Source organism: Prunus avium, chromosome 5 (genome assembly GCF_965620075.1).
Source record: "Prunus avium chromosome 5, drPruAviu1.hap1.1, whole genome shotgun sequence".
Classification (NCBI taxonomy): domain Eukaryota; kingdom Viridiplantae; phylum Streptophyta; class Magnoliopsida; order Rosales; family Rosaceae; genus Prunus; species Prunus avium.
Genome location: NC_142288.1, coordinates 23,608,157 through 23,633,067, shown reverse-complemented (window position 1 = coordinate 23,633,067; position 24,911 = coordinate 23,608,157). Strand labels below are relative to the sequence as shown.

The window sequence follows — 24,911 nt, the reverse complement described above, 5'->3', positions numbered from 1 at the left end:
TCATGGATGTCAACGGTGGAGAGGATGAACAGCCACTGCTGAGGGAGAAAGACAATTGCGTCGGAGAGAGAGAGGTACACGAGGGAGAGAGATGGGCCGAAGAGATAGAGTAGAGAGAGAAGCCAATTTCTGAAAAATTGATATGGGTACAATAAGTGGACAATAATTATATATTTATATGTGGTAGTTGTAAAAAAATTGGGAAGGGGTGGTATTTTTAGTTAAGATTATAAAATGGGTGGCATATACCGCTATTTCCCTTATAAATAAGAGTGTTGCTAAACGAACTCTAAAATTAACTGAGTACACCCTATGATCTAAGTGCACCTAAATGTTTAAATCAAAATGTAAAATTAGCTAAGTACACCCTATTTAACTACCTAAAATACCCATGGTACACCCTATACACTCTATGTGCCCGTTTGGCATTGCTTATTTGGGGTGATAAGTGATTTTAAAAAAAATTTGAGAAGCCCAACCCGTTTGGTAAACTGTGAAAAAATCACTTATTGTTAAAAATTGCTGTGAGAGAAAGCTATAAGGGAAAGCAGCTAATGAGGTGCTGTCATTTTCTAATTATGCAGAAATCAGTTTCGAAGAGGCGTTGGGTTTAATGATTATGCAACAATTATTTTCTGATTTTGTTGAAATCAATATCAACAACACTTTTAACAAAAAATTTACCAAACGCCAAACTGCTTTCTCTTACAGCTGATTTCTCTCACAGCAAATCTAACAGCGATTATTTTCACAGCACAGCAATGCCAAACTGGCCCTATCTCGCCAAAACAAACCAACAACATTCATCGATCTCCCTATGATCCCTTTTTCTCCACACGTTGATTCTCAAAAAATTTAACTGTCTAATCTGGACAATATTGTTCTTTTTGATATATCCTAAATCTAACTAGTGATACAAAAACGTTCAACGTAATTCTTTGATATTGATCCTAAATCAAATAATAAGTAATACTAAATAAGGGAATCACTCTTATTAAAATAATTTTGTAGCTTTGGGGTTTTAAATTTTTTTCCCAAGAAACACAGTATTTCAGCCGTCTGATTTTTTATTTATTTAATGAATCCAACATCTAAAACCAAAAAACAACTCTGATTGCCTTCTCAGCCAAGGGTTGACAAGGTTAGCCTATCTGCAGTCTCTGACTCTCTGTCTTTTTTTCAATGAAATCTTTGATTCATGACCACCACCAAAAAAAAAAAAAAAAAAACCTATTGCATTGCTTGCTGATATATAAGCCCCAATATGATTCGTGTGGCTACTTTTGGGGAGGGAAATTGGAGAAAACAAGTTTTTACAAGGAGCTTCAAATATTATAGGGAATTTTCTGAATTGAAAGATGAGAAAAATGAAAAAATTATAAGTTTGGAGAAGAAGAGTGATTGAAAGGAGAAGAGGTACTGCTGGGCTTGGTTTTGAGAGATAAAAGAGTTCGGCTGTCCAAATGCTAAGATGGAGAAGAAGAGGAGTGTAGGGAAAAATATGTGGTGTCATGTTTTAGATGGTTTTTAAAAAGTGCTGCCAAAAGAACCCTAAATTTAACTGAGTACACCCTATGATTACAACTTAAAAATATGTGGTGTCATGTTTCACAATTCAATATATCCTTTTTAGTCATTTTATATTAGGGTAAATTAGTAATTCAATAAATACTTTGATAGTAGGGTATACTTAGTTAATTTTAGGGTTCGTTTAGCAGCACTCTATAAATAATAGCATCTCCACACGCGCTTCCTCGCCTGCAAGAGTCTTTTTAAAAAAAATATTTTATTTTATTTTAGAATTAAAAAAGATAATGAATAGTTGTGTTCCATAAAAATAGGATCTATTATCTGATTTTTCTTTTAATTTATTATTATTTTTAATATGAAAAGTGTGAATTTACCATATTATCCTCATTTAATTAATACTTTCAATTCTTAATGTTTGCATTAACCAAGGGCATTTTTTGGTATTTTGAATGTTTCATCATTCTCTGCCTTTTACTTTATATATATATATAGATTATCCTTATTAATTAGTATTGGAGACAAATAATATTTCTATTTTGGTTTTAATACCTAGTAATTGAATTTTGTTTTGGATTTGGCCAAAGAGGAGGCTCATACCCATCTTACATTAATCACTGAAAAAACAATTATACCTTTTTTGTTTAAAAGCATGACCTACATTCATTGATTTCCCTTTTTGTTGATCAATCAGATCTCTCTTTCTCTACAGCAACGATGACCACATCACCATGATATGCGATCATCAATCATGGTGACGTGGTCATCGTTGCTGTAGAGAAAGAGAGATCTAATTGCTATTGAAGAGGCATAGATGTAAAATATATATCTTACAAGTTCGAGCTCCAATTTTGGAATTCACTGGTCCAACAGATTTTTATCATTTAAGTCTTTCTAATTGATTCATGTTAATATGTCTCTTTCTTTGTAAATGCTATTATCTTTTAAGGTGGAAAATAGAAACTGCATTGCAGAAAATGGATTGCAAAAAACAGAAACTGCAATGCAAAAAACGGAACCTGCAATGTAGGGAACAGAACGTGAGGTCATGCAAAAAACAAAAAAGGAAAAATTTTAAAATATGTATATCAATCCCTTTCTATTGAGTGATTCCGCAAATAATTTTAATTGAGAGACGCCCTTTTAGGTCCACTACAATTTTTTTTTTTCAATAATCCAAAAAATCTATTTTTTAAGTTACATTCATAGATCATCCTTGCAAAAAATTAGAAAAATTTGAAACCGTTTTGACATCCAATTGTGCCCTACAAAATCAATGAACACGGTTGTTCAAGAAAGTATTAAAACTTCAATAATTCAATTGAGTGGTCAAATAATATCGAATTCAAGTTTTTTTTTTTTTCTTTTCATAGAGCTGATCTTTGAATGAATATTTACAAAATAAATTATTTGGATTAGTGAAGTACAATACGAAGTGAGCTCTACAAGGGTGTCCCTCAAAACTTATGGTGTGCTTACTAATCAGGAATTGGAATTCTCATCAGAAATTGAATTCCACATGTAGAGAATTCATGCGTTTACTTCACATCAAGGAATTGAAAAGTAAGTGGGGCCCACATAAAATTAGGAATTGAATTCCTGATTTTGGAGGAATTCAATTCTTGAGTAAAAGGTGGTATTCTAATTACGGGAGAACTAACCTATTAGGAGTTCATTGTTTTTACCCATGATATCATCACACAATTTTCAAAATTCCAAATTTGCCATATACTTTAATCAAACGAGGACATTTTAGTAATTAGTACCACCCTTACCCCAATTCCATATGATTTAATAAACAACTAAAATAGGAATCAAAAATCTAACTCACCATAATTCATATAGTTTAATAAACAACTTCAATAGGAATCCGGAATCTAATTCTCCACAATCCAACTCGTCCTCAATTCAATTCCTCCTAATCCAATTACGGATTAGTAAACATGCCATTATTTGAATGATTAAATATTAAATTTCAAATATAAAATTGAAAAATAGATGACCCTACCCATTACTTCTTCCCCAACCGCAGCAAATCCACCCATCTCCTTATTTGTCCTTGTAACCCCCACCCACCTCCCCCAACAAATCCATCAACCTCTTTATCTGTCCTTGTAACCCCCTCCACTTCCTTCTCTATCCTTGTAACCCCCACCCACCTCCTTCTCAGGCCAATCCCCAACCCCCACCCACCTCCCTACCCACCCAGCCCCTCCCTCGACTCGCCCACCTCTCTCTCTCTCTAGAAATGTTCATTTACTATTTCAAGCATGAACTTCCCCCGACCACACGCACCCCCTCTTCCTATATTATGATTTTTCCACTCATATTTTTTCAAAAAATTGAACCAAAAAAAAAAAAGGAAAAAAAGAAAAAGAAAAAAACAAACAAACTTTCTAGGTTTTGATTTTACCCAGCATTTGATTCAATCTGGGGAGGGTGTAGATTAAGGTTGGCAGCAACGGTTGGGGATGGGTGGTTGTTACAGGTTGAGTGGAGGTATGGTTTGGAATCGATCCAAATGTTAGAAACTGAACGAGTCTAGAAGTTTTCTTTACGCTAAACCTTGAAGTAATTTTCTCGAAGATTTCTAGGAGTGGAGATGTGGTGTTGGTTTTATCTAGAAATTTTCTCGAATCTGTTTGCGTCTATTTTGGCTTCTCCAAGTAATATGTTCCTCAGGTTTATGGGGGTACCTATGAATATATTTGATTACGACCCAAAAAAAAGAGCCCAAACCATAATGTCAAGAAGACCAAACCGTAATGTCAAACAAGTGCAAACCATAATGTCAACCAAGTGCAAACCATAATGTCAACGGCATTTTCATAACCGAAGTGAATCCATCCAACTTATTCCTTAGCAATTTCACGAAGAAGCCAAGCAACCTTGAAGTAAGGACCTTGCATGTTAGAAAACGTCACTCTCTTCTTAGGCTGACCTTCAAACAGCCCTCTTGCATACCACCACAAAAGACTTTCATAATGTCCTCCAGGTAAAGATTCAACAGCCTGCATCACATCATGAAGTGACAAGGTCGCAGCACTTCTCCGTTGCGATAATGCCCTCCCACTTCCCACTTTGAACCCTCCTCCGACTTCTTTGTCATTCTCATCTTTCTTAGCTTGTATGACAAGTTGTTCAGCTCTCCTTTCCTCCATCCCAGATGAACCCGTAGCTTGAGTGGTTCCGATTGGGACGACATAACTTTCAGTAGCAAGTACACATCAATAATAGGTTTTAGTAATTATGATATAGAAATTCATCCATATATCAGAAAGATAGAAATAAAAATTAACATATAGAGCGATCACATTCGGAGAAAACTTAAGAAGAACTGTCAAAATTAACATATGACTGCATTCCGAAATGTTCAAAAGCACGAAAATGTAACATAATGAAGAAATGAATTACCTGTAGAGCTGTTCAAAAGCACTGTGCCATTGATATAAATCAACCTCAAATACCTTTTCACCATTTTGATAGCAATGGAATGACGGCTGCAGCAAAAATGCACACAACAGCAAAGTAAATTTCTATTTTCAGATGAAAGCAAGGCTGAATTATGTATACTCAGCTTAATCAAACTGCTTAGCCCCTTTCCTGCCAGCTAAGTAGCATGTTTAGCTATATATTCTAAACTATCAATTAGCATATGGTAAGAAATACAACACAAGTTACAAATTTTGGAACTGTATTCTGAAAGAAAAGGTTAAATACATGAGCAATTAGATCAATCAGTGAAGTACCGGCATTTATATTTAAAAGAGAAAAAAAGTATAGAATTATTTACCATATAGTCAGGAACCATATTCACCAATATTTCTTTCATGTCCGTCTGTAGATCAACAAACAATGTCAGGATTACTGATTTAGAGGCATAACACGATATAATACCATAACTTTTCTATAAACAGCTGCATGACGAATAATAACAGTGGATAAAATTACTAGATGAGCAGACAGTTAACTCGTAGATAATGAAAATACATTAGTTTTTATCAGGCACACCATTTATGTTTTATTCAGAACACCTGTAGATCAGGTAAGCATGCAAGGAGAGATATACCGTCTGCGCCTATAAAACAGACGAAGATTGTTGAATGCAAAATGCAAACATTGGCCACCCAGGGATTTATTGTTAGATCAATTTTAACGTAATAAGGAGAACTGATGCAAAGAAAGAAAAAGAAAATTATGCAACGGTGTGCAGTATATATTTTTTGGGTCATGGAATGAATGGTCTCACTAAGCATTTTGATGTCATGACAACTGTCCTAGGAAACTCCAGCAAGAAAACTTAATTTCTTCTTAGCATCATGGAGTGTTAAATTATATTCACCAATAATTTTTCTCTTAGGATAACAAAAGTAAAGGCAATTTGCTTCCCTATAATCCCTACCAAAACGACATATATGCATCCAGTCAAGATGCAAGGTGTAAGCGTACAAGGATCCAAACTGTATTTGGAAAGTAAAAGATAAAAGTTTTACCAGTTTAGATTTGCAATAGTGAGATAATTTTTTCTTTCGTGTTGTGGTGGACTCATTGTCTTAAAAAGGAACTTTACATTCAACCAAGCTAGGAAGTGAAAAAAAGAACGAAGCTAAACTACTTTCACCAAAACACCATCAATTTAAAAGAAATATACATATATTTATATTATTAATATTAAGATCCGTATGTTGTTTTCACCTTAAGATGGGATTCAAGCACTTCACAATAAGACTAAAACGGTTCCAAAATGATTCAAGTTAAGAGAAGGCCAGATTACATGACATACCGCAGGAGGCTCGAATATCTTATATATGGTTACATGTGGGAAATTCTGCCTCAATTCAGACAAAATTGAAGCTGCCACATAATTAGAATCTGCACATGAAGAATACACCAAAAATAAGTTGAAAAGGCAAAATAAACGACTTGATTGATAAAAGTGAACTAATTAGAACTTACAAGGTATGCACTTGCGACTAATGAAGTAGAAAACCGCTGGCAATAATCCATCTATCAAATTTGTAAAGAAAAAAAAAATATTATAAACCACATAAAAGTACATGTGAAAAAGTAATACAATATATATAGGGGTGGATCCGCGGCATCATAGTTTTTACCCAAATTATTACACAACTATTCAATCATTAGATCTACAAACTTTCTAGGGTTGAGATCTACATTTTCAGCACAATCATACCCTAGATGTACTCTAGCCCCCTTTCTTCTTGCCAACAACCAACCGCACGGAAGCCAAGAGGGGAGGTGGCCACTGCCCTTCCTCCCCTCTGCCCATCTTCCCCTTCCTCTCCTCATCTCCCCATCTTTTCCCCTATTCTCCTCCCTTTCCCCTCCCCAGATGATCTAGATCTGTTTGTCTGTTTGTTTTGTTTGATTGTTTTTGCAGTGTTCTAGGTGGCTGGTGTTGTCTTTGTCTCGACGGTGGAGATACGCTAGATTGTGTCTCTCCTCAGGAGAGTTGTCATATTTGGTGGCTGATGTTTTGTCTATGTTTCAACGACGTCAGCAGCAGCGACACTGGTGGTAGTTGTTAGGATGTGGTGCTCTTCTCCTAGTCTGCGCTGACCACTTGGTTATATGAGGTTTTCTTTTCCCGGTTCTGAGTTGAAGTGGAGTGCTTCTCAAGGGTCTTTTTATTGTTGTTTATGTGGTGACGCTGGATTGTGTCTCTCCTCGAGAGAGTTGTGATACCTGGTGGCTGATATTTTGTCTCTATTTCAACGGCGGCAGTGGCGACGACGCTGGTGGTAGTTGTTGGGATATGGTGCTCTTCTCTACTCTATGCCGACCATAGAACTATGCTTGGTCATAGGAGGTTTTCTTTGTTCAGTTCTGAATTGAAGTGGAGTACTTCTCCAGGGTCCTTTTACTGTTGTTTATGTGTTCCTCCTACGTGTTCTCTTCTAGTTTCTGATATGGTATGCCTTGCAGTTTGTGTGAGTGTCAAAGGACTATGGTTTTGCTCATAGAAGGCTTCTTTTGACAATTGGGATGTTATGCGGTCCTCTCATGTGGGTCTATTGTGTTGGTCTATAGTCGCGGTTCTCGTCGGAGGTCTATATGTTAGTTTTCGTTTTTATTTTTACTTTTTATTGTAATAGTCCAAAGTGACCTGAATCGGACTCTCTTGTTAGTCCATGACATGTGTGGTACTCTTTCCTCCCTTGGAGTTTGTCTCATGAGATTGTCCTATGAAGGTTTTAACTAGGCCACTGTATCACGTCGTTCTTTATACGTCTTTGGTTCTATGAATGAATTCTCTTTCTTAAAAAAAAGGGGGGATGATATCTACTTTAATTTCTCAAATTCTATATGTATATATATACACACACACACACAAGCAAGTTTAGTAATGGCCGCCGAGTTGGATTTGCCATTTCCATCCCTTCACTACGTCTGCGTGAAAAGCAGGAGGCCGTTGAGTGCCCTTACAAAATTACAGAAAAATGCTGTTTGTCCCAACTTTTCTTTCCCAATCCAAACAAACACCACTTCAATCTAGTCTAAACCAACATAAAATGTAATCGGCATCATCAAAATAGAAAAATATTACCTGTAACTTGTTTAATTGCCCTGTCATAGTCATCCTTGTTCCAAATGATTACCATCTTTGCGGGCCTTGAAAATACAAGACCTGTAAAAACAGGTAGAGTCAGTGCAACAACAAAATCTGAAGCAGAAGCATAAAGTGGAAGACAAAAAGGGGGATACCTTCATCGGAGCGTCCAATAAAATGAAGGATTGGGGAGGACAGAGGTAATTTGCAAGGGGAAGGTACACGTGGTGATAGACTATGGATTGAAGATAGGATTAGGGTTTGGATGGAACTAGGAAGAAGCTTACGACGATGATGAAGAAGACCTGCACAGGGGTTGCTCCAATTGCCAAACAACTGTCGTATCAAAATCCCTGACTTCCTCGCCATTTTCGTCTCACTCGATTCCCTTTTTCTTCTTCCTTTCTGTTTTCTGGTTCTCAGTCTCTCGCTTTTTTTTTTTTTTTGACCTTTTTATTGGGAATTGCCCACAACACTACGAGGAATTCTACCATGCGGATGCCTTATCTACCCAGCAATTAACCGATGTAGGATTTTGATCCTCTACTAGGAATATTGTCCCATTGAAGACGATCTAAAGGCTGAGAGGCATGCCACGTATTTAATTACCCTTATTTTCATTTGGTTTCAGTGTCACTCAAAACAGCCCCTCTGGTTATCGTGTGAGACAATTTAGTATTTGTTTTTCAATTTGGTCAATTTAATTCATGTATTTGGAAGAGTAAGCCAATGTAGTCTAATGCATTAATAACATATTTATTAATTTGTAACTGAATCAAATTAAGTAGTTAAATATATTCATGTGTTTACATCACATTTAGGAATTAAAATGTGAGTGGGATCACACAAAATCAAGAATTCAACTCTTGATTTTGGAGGAATTTGACTCTTTTACTGTTTATAGGCAAAATTCATAAACCTCCGTTTTTATAAAATATAGCCAAAATTATACTTAAATCATTTAAGAAAATAGGTCATGTCAATCGTGTAATACCTGCCAACCCACAAAAAAATGTAAGGAAATGGAGACTTCAGCACACACACATAAGGGGTTTTGAACCCCTTCCACTTTATCCACCATACTACAAACAACTTTATGATTCTTTGCTACACCATATGATATTTATAGTGTTTCTACAGACATTATCTTTTCCTTCTCTCTTCTCTTCTCTCCTTTCTGGTTTTTCCCCTTCTTATTTCTCTCCTCCCTTTTTTTTTTTATACAAATATATTAATTAAATTTAAAAATATAGTAATTATCACGGAGGCGTGGAGCTCGAGGTGGAGAACATAGAGCCAAAAACACGAAGCAGCCCCACATACCACTTTTTAAACAGGGTAAATGGCCGAAAACCCCCTGCACTATTTCGACTGTCGAAATGTCCACCTTGAAATATTTTTTCAACCAATTTAGCCCTAAGATTATTTTAAATGGTCAATTTAGCCTCTGCCGTTAGTTTTCATGCAATTTCATCCAATGTTCTGTCTAAATGTCACATGTTAGGCACGTGACTCACTGTTCAATTAAAATTTAATTTTTTTAAGTTTAAAATAATTAAATTGTTAAAGCTCACTAGGCCCTCGCGCCCTCGACCTAACCCAGGCCTTCTTCAAGCCTATATCCTGCGCCCCCTCTCCCTCCTCCACCAAGCGCCACACCAAGATCTCCGTCATTGGCGCCGACAACGTGGGCATGGCCATAATCGGTTCATAATTGTATATCATTTCGTACCCTTCTAGCTTATGATTTGGTCATATTTTTGGGTTAAACTTGTGCTTTTAATCCTTTTTGTGTTTATCTTTCAATTCATTGAGCTTTAGGTAACAATGATGGCTTTGGATAGGAAATGATGCAATTCATGCATGTTAAGGCCTGATTTGGGTGAATGGAAGAAGAGCTTAAAGACAAACTAATTTTGGCTACAAACCCTTACCAGCCCAGTTTCGTAGGTCAACTTCTTGGCCTTAGATCAGCATGCTCTGGGGCTCGGATGAGGTGAAGATCTTCATGAAACTTGTTCCAATGGGTGTCTAGTACAACATATCCAAATTTCAGCCCAATTGAACGTATGTGGAGTGCTTAGCCCGTCCAACACTCAACCTTGCTCAAGAGGATTTGCAGCTGCCAGCTTTTTGCCATGTGCCTCCTTTTAGCCATGTGTCTCACCCCAACTATAACTGACTTTGTACCCAACATAATGAGTGAAGTAGGGAGGCATTCCAGCTATGAAATTATAAAGGAGCAAGTTGGTACATGATGAAGCTATTAAAGAGAAAGCATGTGTATGCATGTGAAGCAAAAAGAAAGAAATGAAATGAAATGAAGTCAATTCCAGTCTCTGTTCTGCAGCCAACTTGCAAGGCCTAAAACGCATACTTCTAGTCCTCCGATGGGAATACTTTCTTCATAGAAGTTGTTCCAATGGGTGTCTACTATAACATATCCAAATTTGAGCCCCATTGGATACGTTTTGAAACCTCTGGCCTTCCTACACCAAGCCTGGTTCAGAAAACTCGTTTTTGTTCAACAACCAAAAGAAGACCACATAAGTTGGCAGCAAAAGGCAGCCACAATTGAACACATTTGAAAACCCATGTGAAGAAAGCTTGAGGTGCAGCAAAAGAAGTATGGGATGGAATTGTTTCCAACCACACTAACATAGACAAGATCAAGTGGAAGTTATGGATTGTATTAAAAGAGGAATGGTGGTGTTGGAATTCATCATGATGTTCCTCCCTCTTAGCCCTATAAATAGAGAAGTCTTCGAGCTTCAAAACACACCCCAAGGGGGGGGGAGCTCTCAAACACTTTTCTAGAGCTCCCTTCCCTTCTCTCCCTCAAATTCTCTTAGTTTCCTTTCAAGTTGTCAATTGTTGTAATAAAATGATTTTACTAAATTTTCTTTCAAGTTTTCAAGTTTTACTTTAATTTTATTTGTAATGTACATTCTTTCTTAAGTATTCAAGTTTAATTAGTTTCCAAGTTTCAATTATGGTTTTTGTTCTTATTCATTATGCTTATAAGTTAATATGCTAGTTTGAATGATTGATCACCATTTAGGCTTGCATGTTAGCTATCTTGGTTTGAATTAAGAGTAGACACCATGCTTTAATTCGAATTGAACTATGAATAGGAAGAGTATGTATGGACATTCGACAACAGGGATTAGATACATACTTGGTTGTTTAAATTGTTCTTCTATGCTTAATGGGTTCCTAATGCTTAATTTTAGGTTAGACAACAAATGATCAAATTAGGGAATTAGGAACACAAGGTTATGACCAAACACCATGGCTTAATCATATTTTAGCTAGAATCAATCCGTTAATCTAATTGAACTTGGGAACTTATTTGCTTGAGTTATTTCTTTTTTTTCTTGTTTTATTTATTTTCTTTTTCATTTCTATTTTGTGTAGAGGAAACAAATTGGATCATTCAATCACCAATCCTCGTGGGATCGACCTCGCACTTACATATGATATACTACCAAACGGCTCGTGCACTTGCGAGTATCACAAGTTGAGGATGCAACTGAATCCATTTTGGTGCAGCTGAATCCGAAGCAACAGGCCATCGCCCAAACCATCCTTACCTAGGACCTCGCCGATGAGCTCGTCCTCGTCGGGGCCAAACCAGAGAAGCTCTGCGGCGAGATGCTTGACCTCTAGCACGCCACTGCCTTCCTCCACCACACCAAGATCATAGCCGACGTCGACTACACCGTCACCGTTGGATCCGACCTCTACATCTTCACAACTGGGGCCTGCCAGATCCCCAGCGAGTCCAGGCTCAACCTGCTGATATTGTCGAACCCAGTCGACATCTTGACCTATGTGGCTTGGTAGCTGTCCGGGTTCCCCAACAATCGGGTTGTCAGGTCGGGTATCAATCTAGACTCTTCGCGGTTTCGATTCCTCATTGCTGATCATCTTCATGTCAACGCTCAGGATGTGCATATGGGTTTTGATATGAAATTTCTCAGATTTTTGTTGGTTTATGAGTATCAATTTTGGATAAAACATGGTTCTGATTTTTCATTTAGGGAAGAGAGGGATGAAGAAGACTGGTAATAGGTTTCTTTTGGAAAAATAGATTTAAGTTTAGCATGTTTTTTGTTTTTACATTTTTTTAATTTTTTATAAATATTTTACTTTGTAAAATGACAAACTTACTCTTATAATTGATGGAAAATTGGATGGAAGTGTAGAAACTTGACGATAGATGTTAAATTGGCGATAAAAATTAGTATAAGGGCTAAATTGGCAGAAAAAATAATTCAGGGTGGACATTTCGACATTCGAAATAATCCAGGGGGGTTTTTCGCACTTTACTCATTTTAAAAATTATTATTATTCTTATGGGACGGCCCCACAAATTACGGAACGGAAATCACGGAGGCATGGGAAAAATTAGAAATGAGTATCATAATGGAAGTCTATAAAAGGAAACAAGGGAAAAATCTAAACTCAAAACTCCTCAAACTCAAAAAAAATCCTCTCAGCTCTCAGAAAAATCTAAACTCACAACTCCTCAAACTTAAAATATGTGTCATTTCACAATTCCTATAGTGCCATTTCCAAAATTATGTCATTTACAAATTCAACATACATAAATCTAAACACGGAAATCTTCAATTGTCGGAAATTGAAATAATGGAAATCTAAATTCCGTCATTTTAGAATTCTATGTAATTTTCAATATATTCACCTATACGGAGGAAACAGTAGAACCACATTGTAACAAATTTAAAAGTGTGTAATCGTAAAAATTGAAAAAATAGTGAGTAAGGTGTAACCAAACATAAAACAACCGAAAACAAGCCAAGCGGTAGAGGGGACCGGAAAGAAGAGAAGCGAAGTGAGAGAGACTAAAATGGCGAGGAATTTGGGGGTTTTGATGCGGCAGTTGCTTGGCATTCGCAACAACCTGTGTGCAGCAGGTCTTCTTCATCATCTTCACCAAAAATCCATCCAAAACCTAACTTCAATACGAAATACCACACCATCTTCACCACAGACAATCGATATTCGTTCCGCTTCCAAACCCTTCTCCCATTATTGCATTCACACCCCAAACCTTCAATTTCTGCAACAGCAACGATGCCTATCCTCACTCTCAGAGTCAGATTCAGATTCAGATTCAAAAAATTTACTTTCAGGTCCCTCAAACCTATTCGTCATTGAGAGTCTCAGCATGCATTATGAGGCACTTGAAAAAGTTAAAAGTATGCCAATTTCTCCACCCACCTCATCCTCTCTTAATTTTACACATTCAAAATAGGGAATTAAGTTTTGTTGTGGATTTTTAATTTAATTTAATTTAATTTTTTTTATTTTTTTTTGATGAATTTTTTTTTTTTTTTTTAATTCCTTGGTAATACACTGCACCCGGGTGCCCGGCTAGTAAGTTCTGACTTCTAATCAATGAATTTACTTTCATTTTTTTAGCGTAAATTTACTTTCATCAATCAAGTCATTTGCAATGAATTGCTCTCTTTTTTATGAGAGCAATTCATTGCAAATGACTCCAATCTTTGATGAGTTGTGTGAGCAATTCCGACATATAACAATGTATAAGGTTTACATGGATAAGGTGTGTAATTTTATTATGGTCTTCCTTCAACTTGGATTATTATTATTTTTTTAAAATTTAGTCGGTGTGCATGTAGTTTTATTGTGAATTTTATGAATCCCATCTTTAAGATTAGGTCAAAACAAACGCAAGTGTTCTCAGTCACGTAATCCAGTTATGGGTCTGAAGTTTAATAAATTTCTGTAATTTTTTAAATTTTGAATTGGTTTATGGTTTATTGGAAACAGTGGTTTGGTAATTTTCTTACTCCTAGGCATGTACTTCATGTGCAGCATGGTATACTGTTTGATATAAAACATTGTTCTTTCCTTTAAAATTACCACAACCAAACTCAGATTGTTTGGGCTGAGGGATAAGTTGTGGCTTGGAACCTGTAATATGGATTTAATGATTTTGTTGACAATTACATCTTGTTTTGTTTTTCTTGTGGGATGCTTGGTTTTGTGAACTATTTCATTGTCTTTGAGAAAAAATATATATATTTCTTTGATTGATTGGATATAGAGGAAGTTGCTCTAATCAAATTGATAGTATGAATACATCACTATAGACAAGAATACAAATATAGACCCACAAATCCTATCTTCCCTTACTGTTCTACATCAGTTTGGTATCAGAGCATCCTCCACCATGTTCTTACATGGTGGGAGGGCAGATGGTCAACTTGGCAACCAACTTAAGATCACTCTGCTACTGATGTAGCACAGCCCCTAGGGGTATGATTAAACACTTGAAACAGTAAAACCGAGAAGAATATAGAGGTGGAGGAGAAGAAAAGATAGATTGAATAGATGAAAGAAAGGACAGAAATCAGAGAACCGAGAAGAATACTAAAGAACCAAGAAGTAAGGACAGAAAGTAGGGAGTTTTAAGAGAGGGTTTATTCAACATCCAAATCTGAATTTTAAAGAACTACATGGGGGTATTTATAGCAAACTAAAACCTAGAGATAATAGGATAAAAATCCCTTGCTAAAACAGAAATCCTAAACTGGGAAACTGGAAAACTAGAGAATCTAGGAAACTAACAAATAAACTAGGAAACTAATCAATTTAAGTCCTACGCATTCTGCATCAACTACCTCAATGTCAAAACTCGAGAGAGAATGATGTAGGAGCAAAGTTCAAGTTTAATGAATGGAATTCTTTCTAGTTTCTTTCCTATGTAATAAATGCAATTTTCTAAGGTTTACTGTCTTTGAGTCTCCCTATGTCACATGATTAATGTATTAGCTGTAGTAAATGTCTTTAGAATTACCAAGTGTGTTAATGTGGATCTTTCCAGATTCATGTACCAATTAACCTATAAAAAGGGGCTATTTTGTAAGCATAAAATCAGAGTTAGTGAAAGGAAAAGAAAAATTCTTGCGAATTTCTGCTTGTGTGAGGCACAGGTTGTCTTGGAGTGATTCCAAGGTACCTTCGGTGTGAGGCTGAAATTGATCTAATTTCTCAACTTGAAACCTTTGGTGTGATGCCAAAGGCTGGAGTTCTTACGTGGTGGGAGATCCTGTGTACCAGGCGCAGATGGTCAACTTGGCAACCAACTTAAGATCATTCTACTTCAACATGTCAAACTGAGGTCGAGTTTTCTGCAACCAGGGAAAATGATGCAGGAGCAAAGTTCAAGTTTAGTAAATGGGAGTCTTTCTAGTTTCTTTCCTATGTCACATGATTAGTGTATTAATTTAGGTGTAATAATTATGTCTTTAAATTCCCGAGTGTGTTAATAGGGATCTTTCCAGATTCATGTAGCAATTACCCTATAATAGGGGCTACTTGTAAGCATAAAATCAGAGTTAGTGAGAAAAAAAAAAAATTCTTGTGAATTTCTGCTTATGTGTTAGGCACAGGTTGTCTTGGAGTGATTCCATGGCACCTCCGGTGTGATGTCTAATTTCTCAACTTGAAACCTTTGGTGGGATGCCAAGGCTTAGAGTGAGTCCGGATCTCTCATTTCTTCCTATCTTCCCTCATTGTCCTACATCATGTTTGTTCTGGCTGAAAGATAACTTAATTGGGTACATGATAACACAAATGTCTTTTTCATTGCTATGCATTATTCGCTTGCCCATGTCGTGCATTAATTTTTTTGTTTTCATACTCTAATTAAGATCCGACATGCAGCTGCCTATAGAAGAATCATGTTATTATATTTTGTTGTACCTCTAAATTAGTAGACCTAACGTTGTTTATTGTATCTACAGAATGACCCTAAATGCCCATTGGATATATTTGGAATTTCTTACAAAAGGGTAAATGATCCGATCCTTGTATTTTATTTTTATCAGAAGGTTACTTTAGTCAAACAGATAAGATCAATACATCATTACACTTCACTTTTCATCTTAAATTGGTTGGGATTCCAGGGAAGATGTTGCCTAAATTTTTGTAATAGCAATAGAAATATTGTTGGGATTCCAGGGAAGATGTTGCCTACACTTCACTTTTCATATTTGACAGTACATGATACTGTGAAGTAATCAAAATTGTGTTTTTCGAATACTGAACAGGTGAAATGAAATGTGCAACAAGGCATGGTGGGTGAAAGATAACTTAATCGTGTACGCGATAAAATGAATGTATTTTTCATTAGCTATGCATTTATCGCTTGCTCATGCAGTAATTTGTTTTCCTTATTCTAATTATGATCTGCCTTGCAGTTGCTCATGGATGAATCACAGTATTATTTTTTGTTATGCCTCTGATTAGTAGATCTGATGTTGTTTATTCTATCTATAGAAAGCCCCTGAATCCTCATTGGACAAGTTGGAATCTCACAAGACGGTAAATGATTCGATGCTTCTATTTTGTTTGAATGTAAATGTCTGCACTTAGTTCAGTGATGTAATTTCTAAATTTGGCTTGTATTTCTTATTATCATATTCTAATTAATAATTTAGAAAAGTATAAACAAGCTATTCTTATCCTGGAAAATGGGCTAAGTGGTTTGTTCAAGCTGAGGGAATATATTTTAGCCCTGAATTCATGTTAAATGGAAGATTACTCTGCTGATGTGTGTGTTTTGCTGCAGCCAACGTTCCATTGCTATCTAAAGGGGGAAAGGGTAGATGAGCTTGCCGGTGCTTCAGCCAGACACTTGAAAAAAAGACTTGAAAATGTCTACAAGTAATTCTTCTCCCGGTTATTCTACTTTTTCTTGATTTTGTGTTTGTGAGTGGAGTCATATATTCTTGATTGTTGAAGTCAAGGTTTCTCTAAATGTGATCTTTCTATGTGTTTTTAATTCTATCTGATATATGGATGAATGATATAGTAAGTTACTAAACTGACCCTATTGTTGAATTTTCTCATATATGACTCAACGTATGTAAAGTCCGTCTGGGATGAAGAAAAGGAGAGGACAAGGTAAGAAAGATGAGAATGATGGAGGAATTGTTCAGGTACTTCCAAGTAGGTTTCCTGAAACATCATTTCCTGGAGTGTTGTCGAATCATCAGGGATAGATGGATGTAGCAACATGCCGTTTTGAGATGTGGGCTTTTGCAAAAGGGATGCTTTTATGTCAAGAGAACAGAGAGATTTTCCAAATTGGAAGATCGTGAATCCAAGGTCGAATGGTTTAAGCATGAAATGGCTGAGAAATGAGTTAGAAGCACTTGTATGTTAAGTTGCGTGGCATTAATTTATATATGGTTTAGTTTAGACTTGTGCGGTGCTGGATTTGGATTTTGGATAATTACCTTATGCTTGACTGTCATTTAGGTAATTGTAGTATGTTGACTGCTGTGGTATAATTATGATATGTTTGGCTGTTTTTGTGTTCCTATTGTTTGAACAGTTTTGGGAAACTCTTCTTAGCAGAAGTATCTAAATGGTAAGTATAGATTTTATGACAAACTACAAAACCCCTAGAGTATGAGGTCAGTTTTAATTTCATACTCATTTTGTAAGACATTTACAATTTCATACTCAAACTCTCAGCTACATAACTCAAACCATTTTATTCTTATAAACACACCCAAAAAAACCCAAAAATTGACAAACTATCCTATTATACATATTTTACAATCCGGTTATGACTTTTTACATCAAATTTTGAGAAACTAACCCAAAACTAACCCGCTCAGATAGAATTTTAAAATTACGGTATTGTCCTCGTAACCCAGTCAAGCTCATCTACCGCTGTTCATTAAATTTTTCATTCTTTTTTTTATTTTTTATTTTTATAATCAAGTGAGATTTTCATTGCAACGCCAGAAAAGGCACCGGAACACAAATAGAAGTCAGCAACTGAAATAACAAAATACAATCACACAGTGGCGTTGCCAGGAATTCGCTCAAGGAGGGCCAACATTATTAGCCAAGATAAATGGAAAAGCCATACCACCACTAGACTCGGACTAGGATGATTTAGAGGAGAAGAAAAATGCATACAAGGATGTGCCATGAGAATAAAACTATGAGATAATAGATTAACAACCTAAAATCTTAAGTATCCATTGTTTTTCTACATAAATATTTTAGAATAAGTTCAATTATATAAGAAAACTTTGATGGTTGTTGTTCCAAAAATATTTAATGGGTTTTAAGACAATATTGGAAGATGTTGCTAATTAAACTGAACATGAATAAAAACACTTACGTGGTAGAAGGTCAAACCAGTTGCTCTCCTACCCACTTACATGGTAGAATGTCAAATTGTTTTATGTAAAAATATTGACTAAGTATGAAAAATGGGTTTCCGGAATAATCATTTTCTGAAGATAATTTTTGGCGGCTTTTATTCCTCACACATCAAATAAGAAAACTTGATTTTATGAGATTTTAGTATGAAATATATATTGACTTAATGAGCCATCATTTTTAGCCTAAATCGTATTTTACACTAAAACCGATTTTTCATATTTTGATTTGGTGGGAATTTGATTTTCTAGTATTTTTATTTGAATCCAAATGGGGGGTACTTCCTTATTTACATTGTAAACTTAAGTAAATGGAGTAATATAAAAATAAATAAAAGTAAAATGACGAAGACATTTACTTAAATGTTGAAAGTGGAAATAAGGTAATCTGTACACCGTCACTGACTAGGCTACAGGCCACTGTAGCCCTTAGTGTGGTTCCGCCCTTGTGCTTCATGCATTCTTTTCTCAAGGTCAAGTTGAAAATATTGAGCAAACAAAAGCCTAAACTGTAAGTGTTACCATTGGGTCAGAAGGGTCATATGACCCTCCTATGCCTTAATTGGCTCCGCCCTTGCAATCACATCAGCTTATAAAAACAGACGCTGCAAACACAGCCGAGTAATTGATTAATTAGCTTTTACTTTGTCCGAAGATCGTCCACTATTGATTAAATCGAATAGATTAATACCTTTTCAATTTCAGAAAAATATAGCATGAGAATCAGACTATATAGCATGAGAATAAGACTAGGTAGACTTTAGTCATCACCATAAATAAGAGTACTTTTTTTTTTTTTTGGTTCCATGTCAAAAAGGATTTGAGGGCTTATGGGAAGCAGAGAGGGTGGTGTCCCTACTTCCTGGCAAGGCATATGGTGCAGTTCTCCAATGTGGTGGTTTACAGTTATCATTATATGCTTGATCCTAAAGTGGCTGTGATTATTTCTAAGGAATTATAAGAGTCTACTGTGGTGTTTGATGAGGCTCACAATATTGATAATGTGTGTATTGAAAGCAGTGTTAATGCACTTGAAGTGTGCTAATGGCCTTGAAGTGTTTTAAGTAAGCCATCTAAATACACTTGAAAAAACACTGCTAATGCCCTCGAAATGTACTGCTAATGCCCGTGAAGTGTACGCTAATACCCTTGAAATGTACAGCTAATGCACTTGAAATACACTATTAATGCCATTGAAAAGGAGTCCTAATGTACTTGAAATCTACTGTTAATGCCCTTGAAACTAGTGTTAAGTTCAACAAATAAAATCGAAAAACTACTATAAAATTCAAGGAGAAAAAAGATGATCAGAGATCGTGGAGATGGATTGTGGAAGATGGACGATGCCTTGGTTTTTGTGAGGTGTGTTTTTTGAGTTATTTCTGTTGGGTTTGGGGCGATGCATTTGTTTGGGTTTTTTATTTTATTTTAGGGGGTTAATTTTCCTTCTCTCTTTTTCTCGACTTACATTTCATTTTGCTTTTTAATATTTTTTAATCAATTTTGTTCTTTCTTTTTCCTATTCTACCATTACTTTACAATTCTCCTTAATAAACATGTACAATCACTTACTAATATTATAAAAGAATAAAAATATGAAACTATTATGCATACCTTGCTCTCTGCATATCTAAGCTCTTAATGACAGTTTAGTTAGTAGCATTTTTTGGTTCTTCTACCGTATTTATATGTTAGCCCAAAAAATTTATTATCTATTAACTACAAGAAAGATAAATAGTACTCACAGGGCTTATTTGGTACGTCGGACTGTAATGACTAATTTATGTTGGATAGTATTAATCTGTTTCGGAGAGTATTGACTGTTTATCCATAATATTATAAGGTGTTTGGTATTGTTTTGGATAAATAGTCTGACTAAGTTATACTGTGTTTGGTGTTCCGTTGGATAAAATTGGATTAGACTTTTTTATTGTTGAATTATTTAATAATTTAAATGGAAATTCAAATTCAAATGACACGAAATTTTTTGGTAAGATTCATATGACAATTGTTTTTGCCAAATCATTGACAAATCATTTTAGCCATTAGATACATCCAACGGCTACCTAATACTAAAACAAGAAACCTCTCTCCCAATTCTCTCTTTCCCTTTATCTGCGCCCTTCTTTGTCTTCATCGTCGGCCCACCACATCATTGATGCAAAACCCCCAAGTTAAATAGTTAGGCAGGTAAAGAGATATTAAAAGCTCAAATCGTTTAAAATAGTCAGGTAATTAAATAATGCAAGTTGACACCAAACAAGTGATATAGACTATTTATTCATATCCATAGTCTAATACGGTGTACCAAACGAGCCCACATACTTAGTAAAAAAAACTAAGAATTTGGCGTACAAATACTCACATTTCTATCCATTTTCCAAATTTATTTTTGTTTTTTGTTTTATTTTTTGTTAACTTTTCTTAATTTCAGTTTTCAAAATCTTAATGTAGGGTATGGGTAGAATAGGAAAGAGAAAGAACAAAAAAAGAACAATGTAAAAAGTATTAAAAACAAAAGTGACTGTAAGTGGAGAAAAGATGAGTGAGAAAATCACATCTCTTATTTTATTTTATTTTATATATTTTTCTATATATATGTATAAAGCAAAAGGTAGAGAATGATGAAACATTCAAAATACCAGAAATTACCTGTGGTTAATGCAAACGTTAAAAATTAAAATTATTAATTAAATGAGGATAATATAGTCAATTTATATATTTTTATTAAAAGAATCAGATAATAGGTCCTATTTTTATTGAACATAATTACTAATTTTATATTTTCTTAATTCTAAAATAAATAAAAAATTTTAAAACAAAAAAAACTCGCGTGGGGCTAGTTTATTTATTAAATGTGGGTTGGGCTTGTTTTAAGTTTTGTTGTGTTTCTTTATGGATTTTTGGTTTGGTCTTGTTTTAAGAATTGTGATGGCACTTTTGTAATTTATTTAAGGCCACGTGTTGTTTGCTTTCTTGTAAATGAGTTGCACACAGAGAGAGTGACGGAGAACCAGAAAACAGAAGGGAAGAAGTAAAAGGGGATCGAGTGAGACAAAAATGGCGAGGAATTCAGGGATTTTGATACGACAGTTGTTTGGCAATTGGAGCAACCCCTGTGCAGGTCTTCTTCATCATCGTCGTAAGCTTCTTCCTAGTTCCATCCAAACCCTAACCCTAACTTCAATCCCTAGTACAACACCATCTTTACCTCCCTCTTGCAAATTACCTTTGTCCTCCCCAAACCTTCATTTTAAGGAACGCTCCGGTAAAGGTATCCCCCTCTTTCTCTTCCACTTTCTGGTTCTGCTTATGATTTTGTTGTTGCCAATGCCAATGCCACTGACTCACCTGTTTTTACAGGTCTTGTATTTTCAAGGCCCGCAAACATGGTGATCATTTCGAACAAGGATGACTATGACAGGGCAATTAAACAAGTTAAAGGTAATTATTTTTTTTAAAATTCTATTATTTTTTCACATGTAACTTTATGTAGTGTATAATTCTAATTTTTTTGTTTTTATAGATGGTCTTTGGCCAGCGGTTTTCTACTGGGTTGCTCCTGACCGCACCCCTTGTAAGTTCTAATGAATTCGCTTTTATCAATCAAGTCATTCCTTGTACTTTTGAAACTTATTTTTGGTGTACTCATCATGTGCAGTGTGGACTTTTTCAACTTTTAAGCTTCATAGGCTGAGGGAGGAATTCCCACATGTAACCATATATAAGGTTATCGGTATACCTGTGGTATGTATGGCATTGTAATCTGGCATTCTCTAAACTTGAATCAATTTGGAACTGTTTAGTCTTATTGTGAATTGTTTGAATCCCATCTTAAGATTAAGGTGAGAACAACATATGGATGTTAAGATTAATAAATTTCTGTTTTTTAATGCATGGTTTTTTGGTGACACTAGTTAGTATTTATTTTTCCTTCACTTCTTAGTTTGGTTGAATGTAAAGTTCCTTCTTTAGTACTTTCTTCGATGCAAGAAACATGCTAAAGACATCACTCCAAGGAGTCCACCACAAAACAAAAGAAAATATCGCCCCACTATTGAGAATCTAAACTGCTAAACTTTTTACATTTTACTTTCCAAATACAAACTGTATCCTTTTGTGCTTACGCCTTGCATCTTGACTGGATGCATATATGTCCTTTTGGTATGGATTCTAGGGAAGCAAATTGTCTTTACTTTTCCAATGCTAAGAGAAATTTTTTTTGGCTGAATATGAATTAACAGTCCATGATACCATTTTTCTTCCTGGAGTTTCCTAGACCAGTTGTGATGGCATCCCAATGCTTAGTGCGACCATGCAACCCATGACCCAATAAATATATATTGCATACCGTTGCATAATGTTTTTCCTTTCTTTATGAAATCTCCTTAATACTTTATAATTGAGCTTAAAATAAATCCCCTTGGGGCCAATGTTTCCGTTTGCATTCAATAGTCTTCGTTTGTTTTATAGGCACATATGGTATATCTCTGCTTGAATGCTTACCTGAGCGATATGTGAACTGGGTAAAACATAAATGGTTTACCTCATAAATCAAATTTATTTTCATTATCTATGTGTTTACTGCTTCCTCGTGTGTTAATTTTGCCCACATTATAATTATCGTTCGTCATGCAGCTGCGTATAGAAGATTTATTGTATTCTATCTTGTTATGCATCTAAATTAGTAGTCCTCACATTGTTTGCCCATCTGTAGACCAACATGGAGAAAATGTGGAAGTATACGAAACCTGACGAGATGGTAAATGATTCTATTCTTTTTATCTTATTTAAAAAAGTTAATGTAAATGCTCGTACTTTGCTGATTCATCTAATTACTCATGTATTTAACCTTTGCTTTTAGAATACAATTTAAAAATTTCTGTTGAATTTCTTACCATACGCTAATTGATAGTTTATAATACATAGCTAAACAGACTATACTTAGCTGGCAGGAAAGGGTCTAAGCAGTTTGATTAAGCTGAGTAAATAATTTCAGCCTTGCTTTCATCTGAAAATAGAAATTTACTTTGCTGTTGTGTGCATTTTTTCTGCAGCCAGCATTCGATTTCTATCTAAATGGGGAAAAGGTAGGTGACTGTCATGGATCTGACAAGTTGCAAGATATTTTTGCTGAGCTCTACAGGTAATTCATTTCTTCTTTACGTTACATTTCGTGCTTTTGCATATATTGGTGCCTATTGGTATTCTTTGACAGTTCAAGTTAAGTTTTTAGATATTTAGTCAAATACTCAATCCTAGACATGTATTTATAAAAATACCCAAGCACTATTTAAACATAGAAACATACCCAAAATGGGTTTTGGGTATGTGTGTAATGATGGGTTTTGGGTATGTTTATAAATGGATTTTGAGTGTATGTAATGATGGGTTTTGGGTATGTTTATAAAGTGTTTTGGGTGTTGGGTATTTTTATAATTTCAGCCTCCATTTTGGGTATTTTAGTGAAACTCCCTTAAGTTTTCTCCGAATGTGATCACTCTGTATGTTATTCAATCTTTTATTTCTATCTTGTGATATATGGATGAATTCTATATCACAGTTACTAGACCCTATTATTGATGTGTACGTAAAATTGAAGGAATGCCATCCCGGTCGAAGCCACTCATCCTACGGGTTCATCTGGAATGGGGGAAAGGAGAGCTGAACAACTTGTCATACAACCGAAGAAAAATGAGAATGACAAAGGAAGTGTGAGGGCATTATCACAATGGAGAGGTGCCGCAACATTGTCACAACTGAGAGGTACTGCGACCTTGGCACAAGAGAGTGGTGGCCTTGTTGAGGCAGTTGAGAGTAGTACTGCACCTTCACTTGATTTAGTGATGCAGGCTGTCGAATCTTTACCTGGGGGACATGCCAATAGTATTTTGTGGTGGTTTGCAAGAGGGCTATTTAAATATCAACCTAGGAAGAGAGTGATGTTTTCAAAAGTGCAAGGTCTTTACTTCAAGGTTGCTTGGCTTATGCATGAAATGGCTGAGGAATAAGTTGGATGGGTGCGGTCGAACCCGGGAGTGAAACAAACCGGGAATCAGATGCTGAGAGGGCCAAGGCACGTCAATTATGAATTATATTATGCTGTTGTTGACATTATGGTTTGGACTTGTGCGGTGGTTTAAAATTTGGATCGATTACCTTATGTTGTACAATTACTTGGATAATTGCAGTAGGTTTGACTGTTATTTGGATAATTGTCGCATATTTACCGCCTTGGTTTTTGTAGTTTTAATTTTGTCAATTTTATCTCTATAGTTTCAATTCGGGGTGTTTCAAATTTTGTAAAATTCCTCCAAATGTTCTTAACTTTTGATTGTGCCTGATGAGTACATAATTATCACATTTTTTTTATTCCTAAATTATATTTGTTAGTAATTATTTTTCCTTACAATTTGAGTTAATTATGTGTGTTTGCACTTATTTGCCTACATACCCATTACGTAAATGATGATGATTTTATTATAAAAAGCTTACCATTATTTTATCTTAAGGGTAAAGACCATTGGGAGTTGATGGGCAAGTAGGAAAGAAGAAATATAAAATGCATGCATAAT

At 35.5% G+C, this 24,911-nt stretch overlaps 3 protein-coding genes and 1 pseudogene across 32 annotated transcripts; 3 read left to right on the top strand and 1 right to left on the bottom strand.

Annotated features, from left to right (window-relative positions):
* Positions 1 to 578: 578 nt before the first annotated feature.
* Positions 579 to 12,169, top strand: LOC148294530 (L-lactate dehydrogenase pseudogene; annotated as a pseudogene).
* On the bottom strand, positions 4,211 to 8,584 carry LOC110766677 (uncharacterized). Of its 2 annotated transcripts, none has more exons than XM_021970043.2 (7): positions 8,254 to 8,584; positions 8,096 to 8,176; positions 6,484 to 6,534; positions 6,302 to 6,399; positions 5,321 to 5,365; positions 4,942 to 5,027; positions 4,211 to 4,734 (listed from the first exon to the last, which is right to left on the bottom strand). In XM_021970043.2, the coding sequence occupies exons 1-7, from the start codon at positions 8,465 to 8,467 to the stop codon at positions 4,380 to 4,382; spliced, it is 930 nt and encodes a 309-aa protein (XP_021825735.1). In that variant the 5' UTR covers positions 8,468 to 8,584; the 3' UTR covers positions 4,211 to 4,379. The 2 variants fall into 2 exon arrangements, with proteins under 2 accessions (XP_021825735.1, XP_021825736.1); XM_021970044.2 differs by having other exon boundaries at positions 6,311 to 6,399; positions 8,254 to 8,583.
* A 710-nt stretch (positions 12,170 to 12,879) lies between the features above and the next one.
* LOC110766685 (uncharacterized) lies at positions 12,880 to 17,478 on the top strand. 29 transcript variants are annotated; one of them, XR_015835805.1, is made up of 6 exons: positions 12,880 to 15,628; positions 15,898 to 15,945; positions 16,204 to 16,254; positions 16,433 to 16,477; positions 16,725 to 16,819; positions 17,028 to 17,478. XR_015835805.1 is itself a non-coding variant. In XM_088253065.1 (6 exons), the coding sequence occupies exons 3-6, from the start codon at positions 16,267 to 16,269 to the stop codon at positions 17,155 to 17,157; spliced, it is 276 nt and encodes a 91-aa protein (XP_088109191.1). In that variant the 5' UTR covers positions 12,882 to 15,628; positions 15,898 to 15,945; positions 16,204 to 16,266; the 3' UTR covers positions 17,158 to 17,478. The 29 variants fall into 29 exon arrangements, 6 of the variants coding, with proteins under 6 accessions (XP_021825748.2, XP_088109191.1, XP_088109189.1 ...); XR_002528200.2 differs by having other exon boundaries at positions 12,881 to 15,628; positions 16,204 to 16,230; XR_015835799.1 differs by having other exon boundaries at positions 12,881 to 15,628; positions 16,204 to 16,230; positions 16,354 to 16,477.
* Positions 17,479 to 21,311: 3,833 nt separating this feature from the next.
* On the top strand, positions 21,312 to 24,618 carry LOC110766678 (uncharacterized). Its single transcript, XM_021970045.2, has 7 exons — positions 21,312 to 21,610; positions 21,700 to 21,780; positions 21,863 to 21,913; positions 21,998 to 22,083; positions 23,054 to 23,098; positions 23,394 to 23,482; positions 23,939 to 24,618. The coding sequence occupies exons 1-7, from the start codon at positions 21,397 to 21,399 to the stop codon at positions 24,345 to 24,347; spliced, it is 975 nt and encodes a 324-aa protein (XP_021825737.1). The 5' UTR covers positions 21,312 to 21,396; the 3' UTR covers positions 24,348 to 24,618.
* The last annotated feature ends 293 nt before the right edge of the window (positions 24,619 to 24,911 follow it).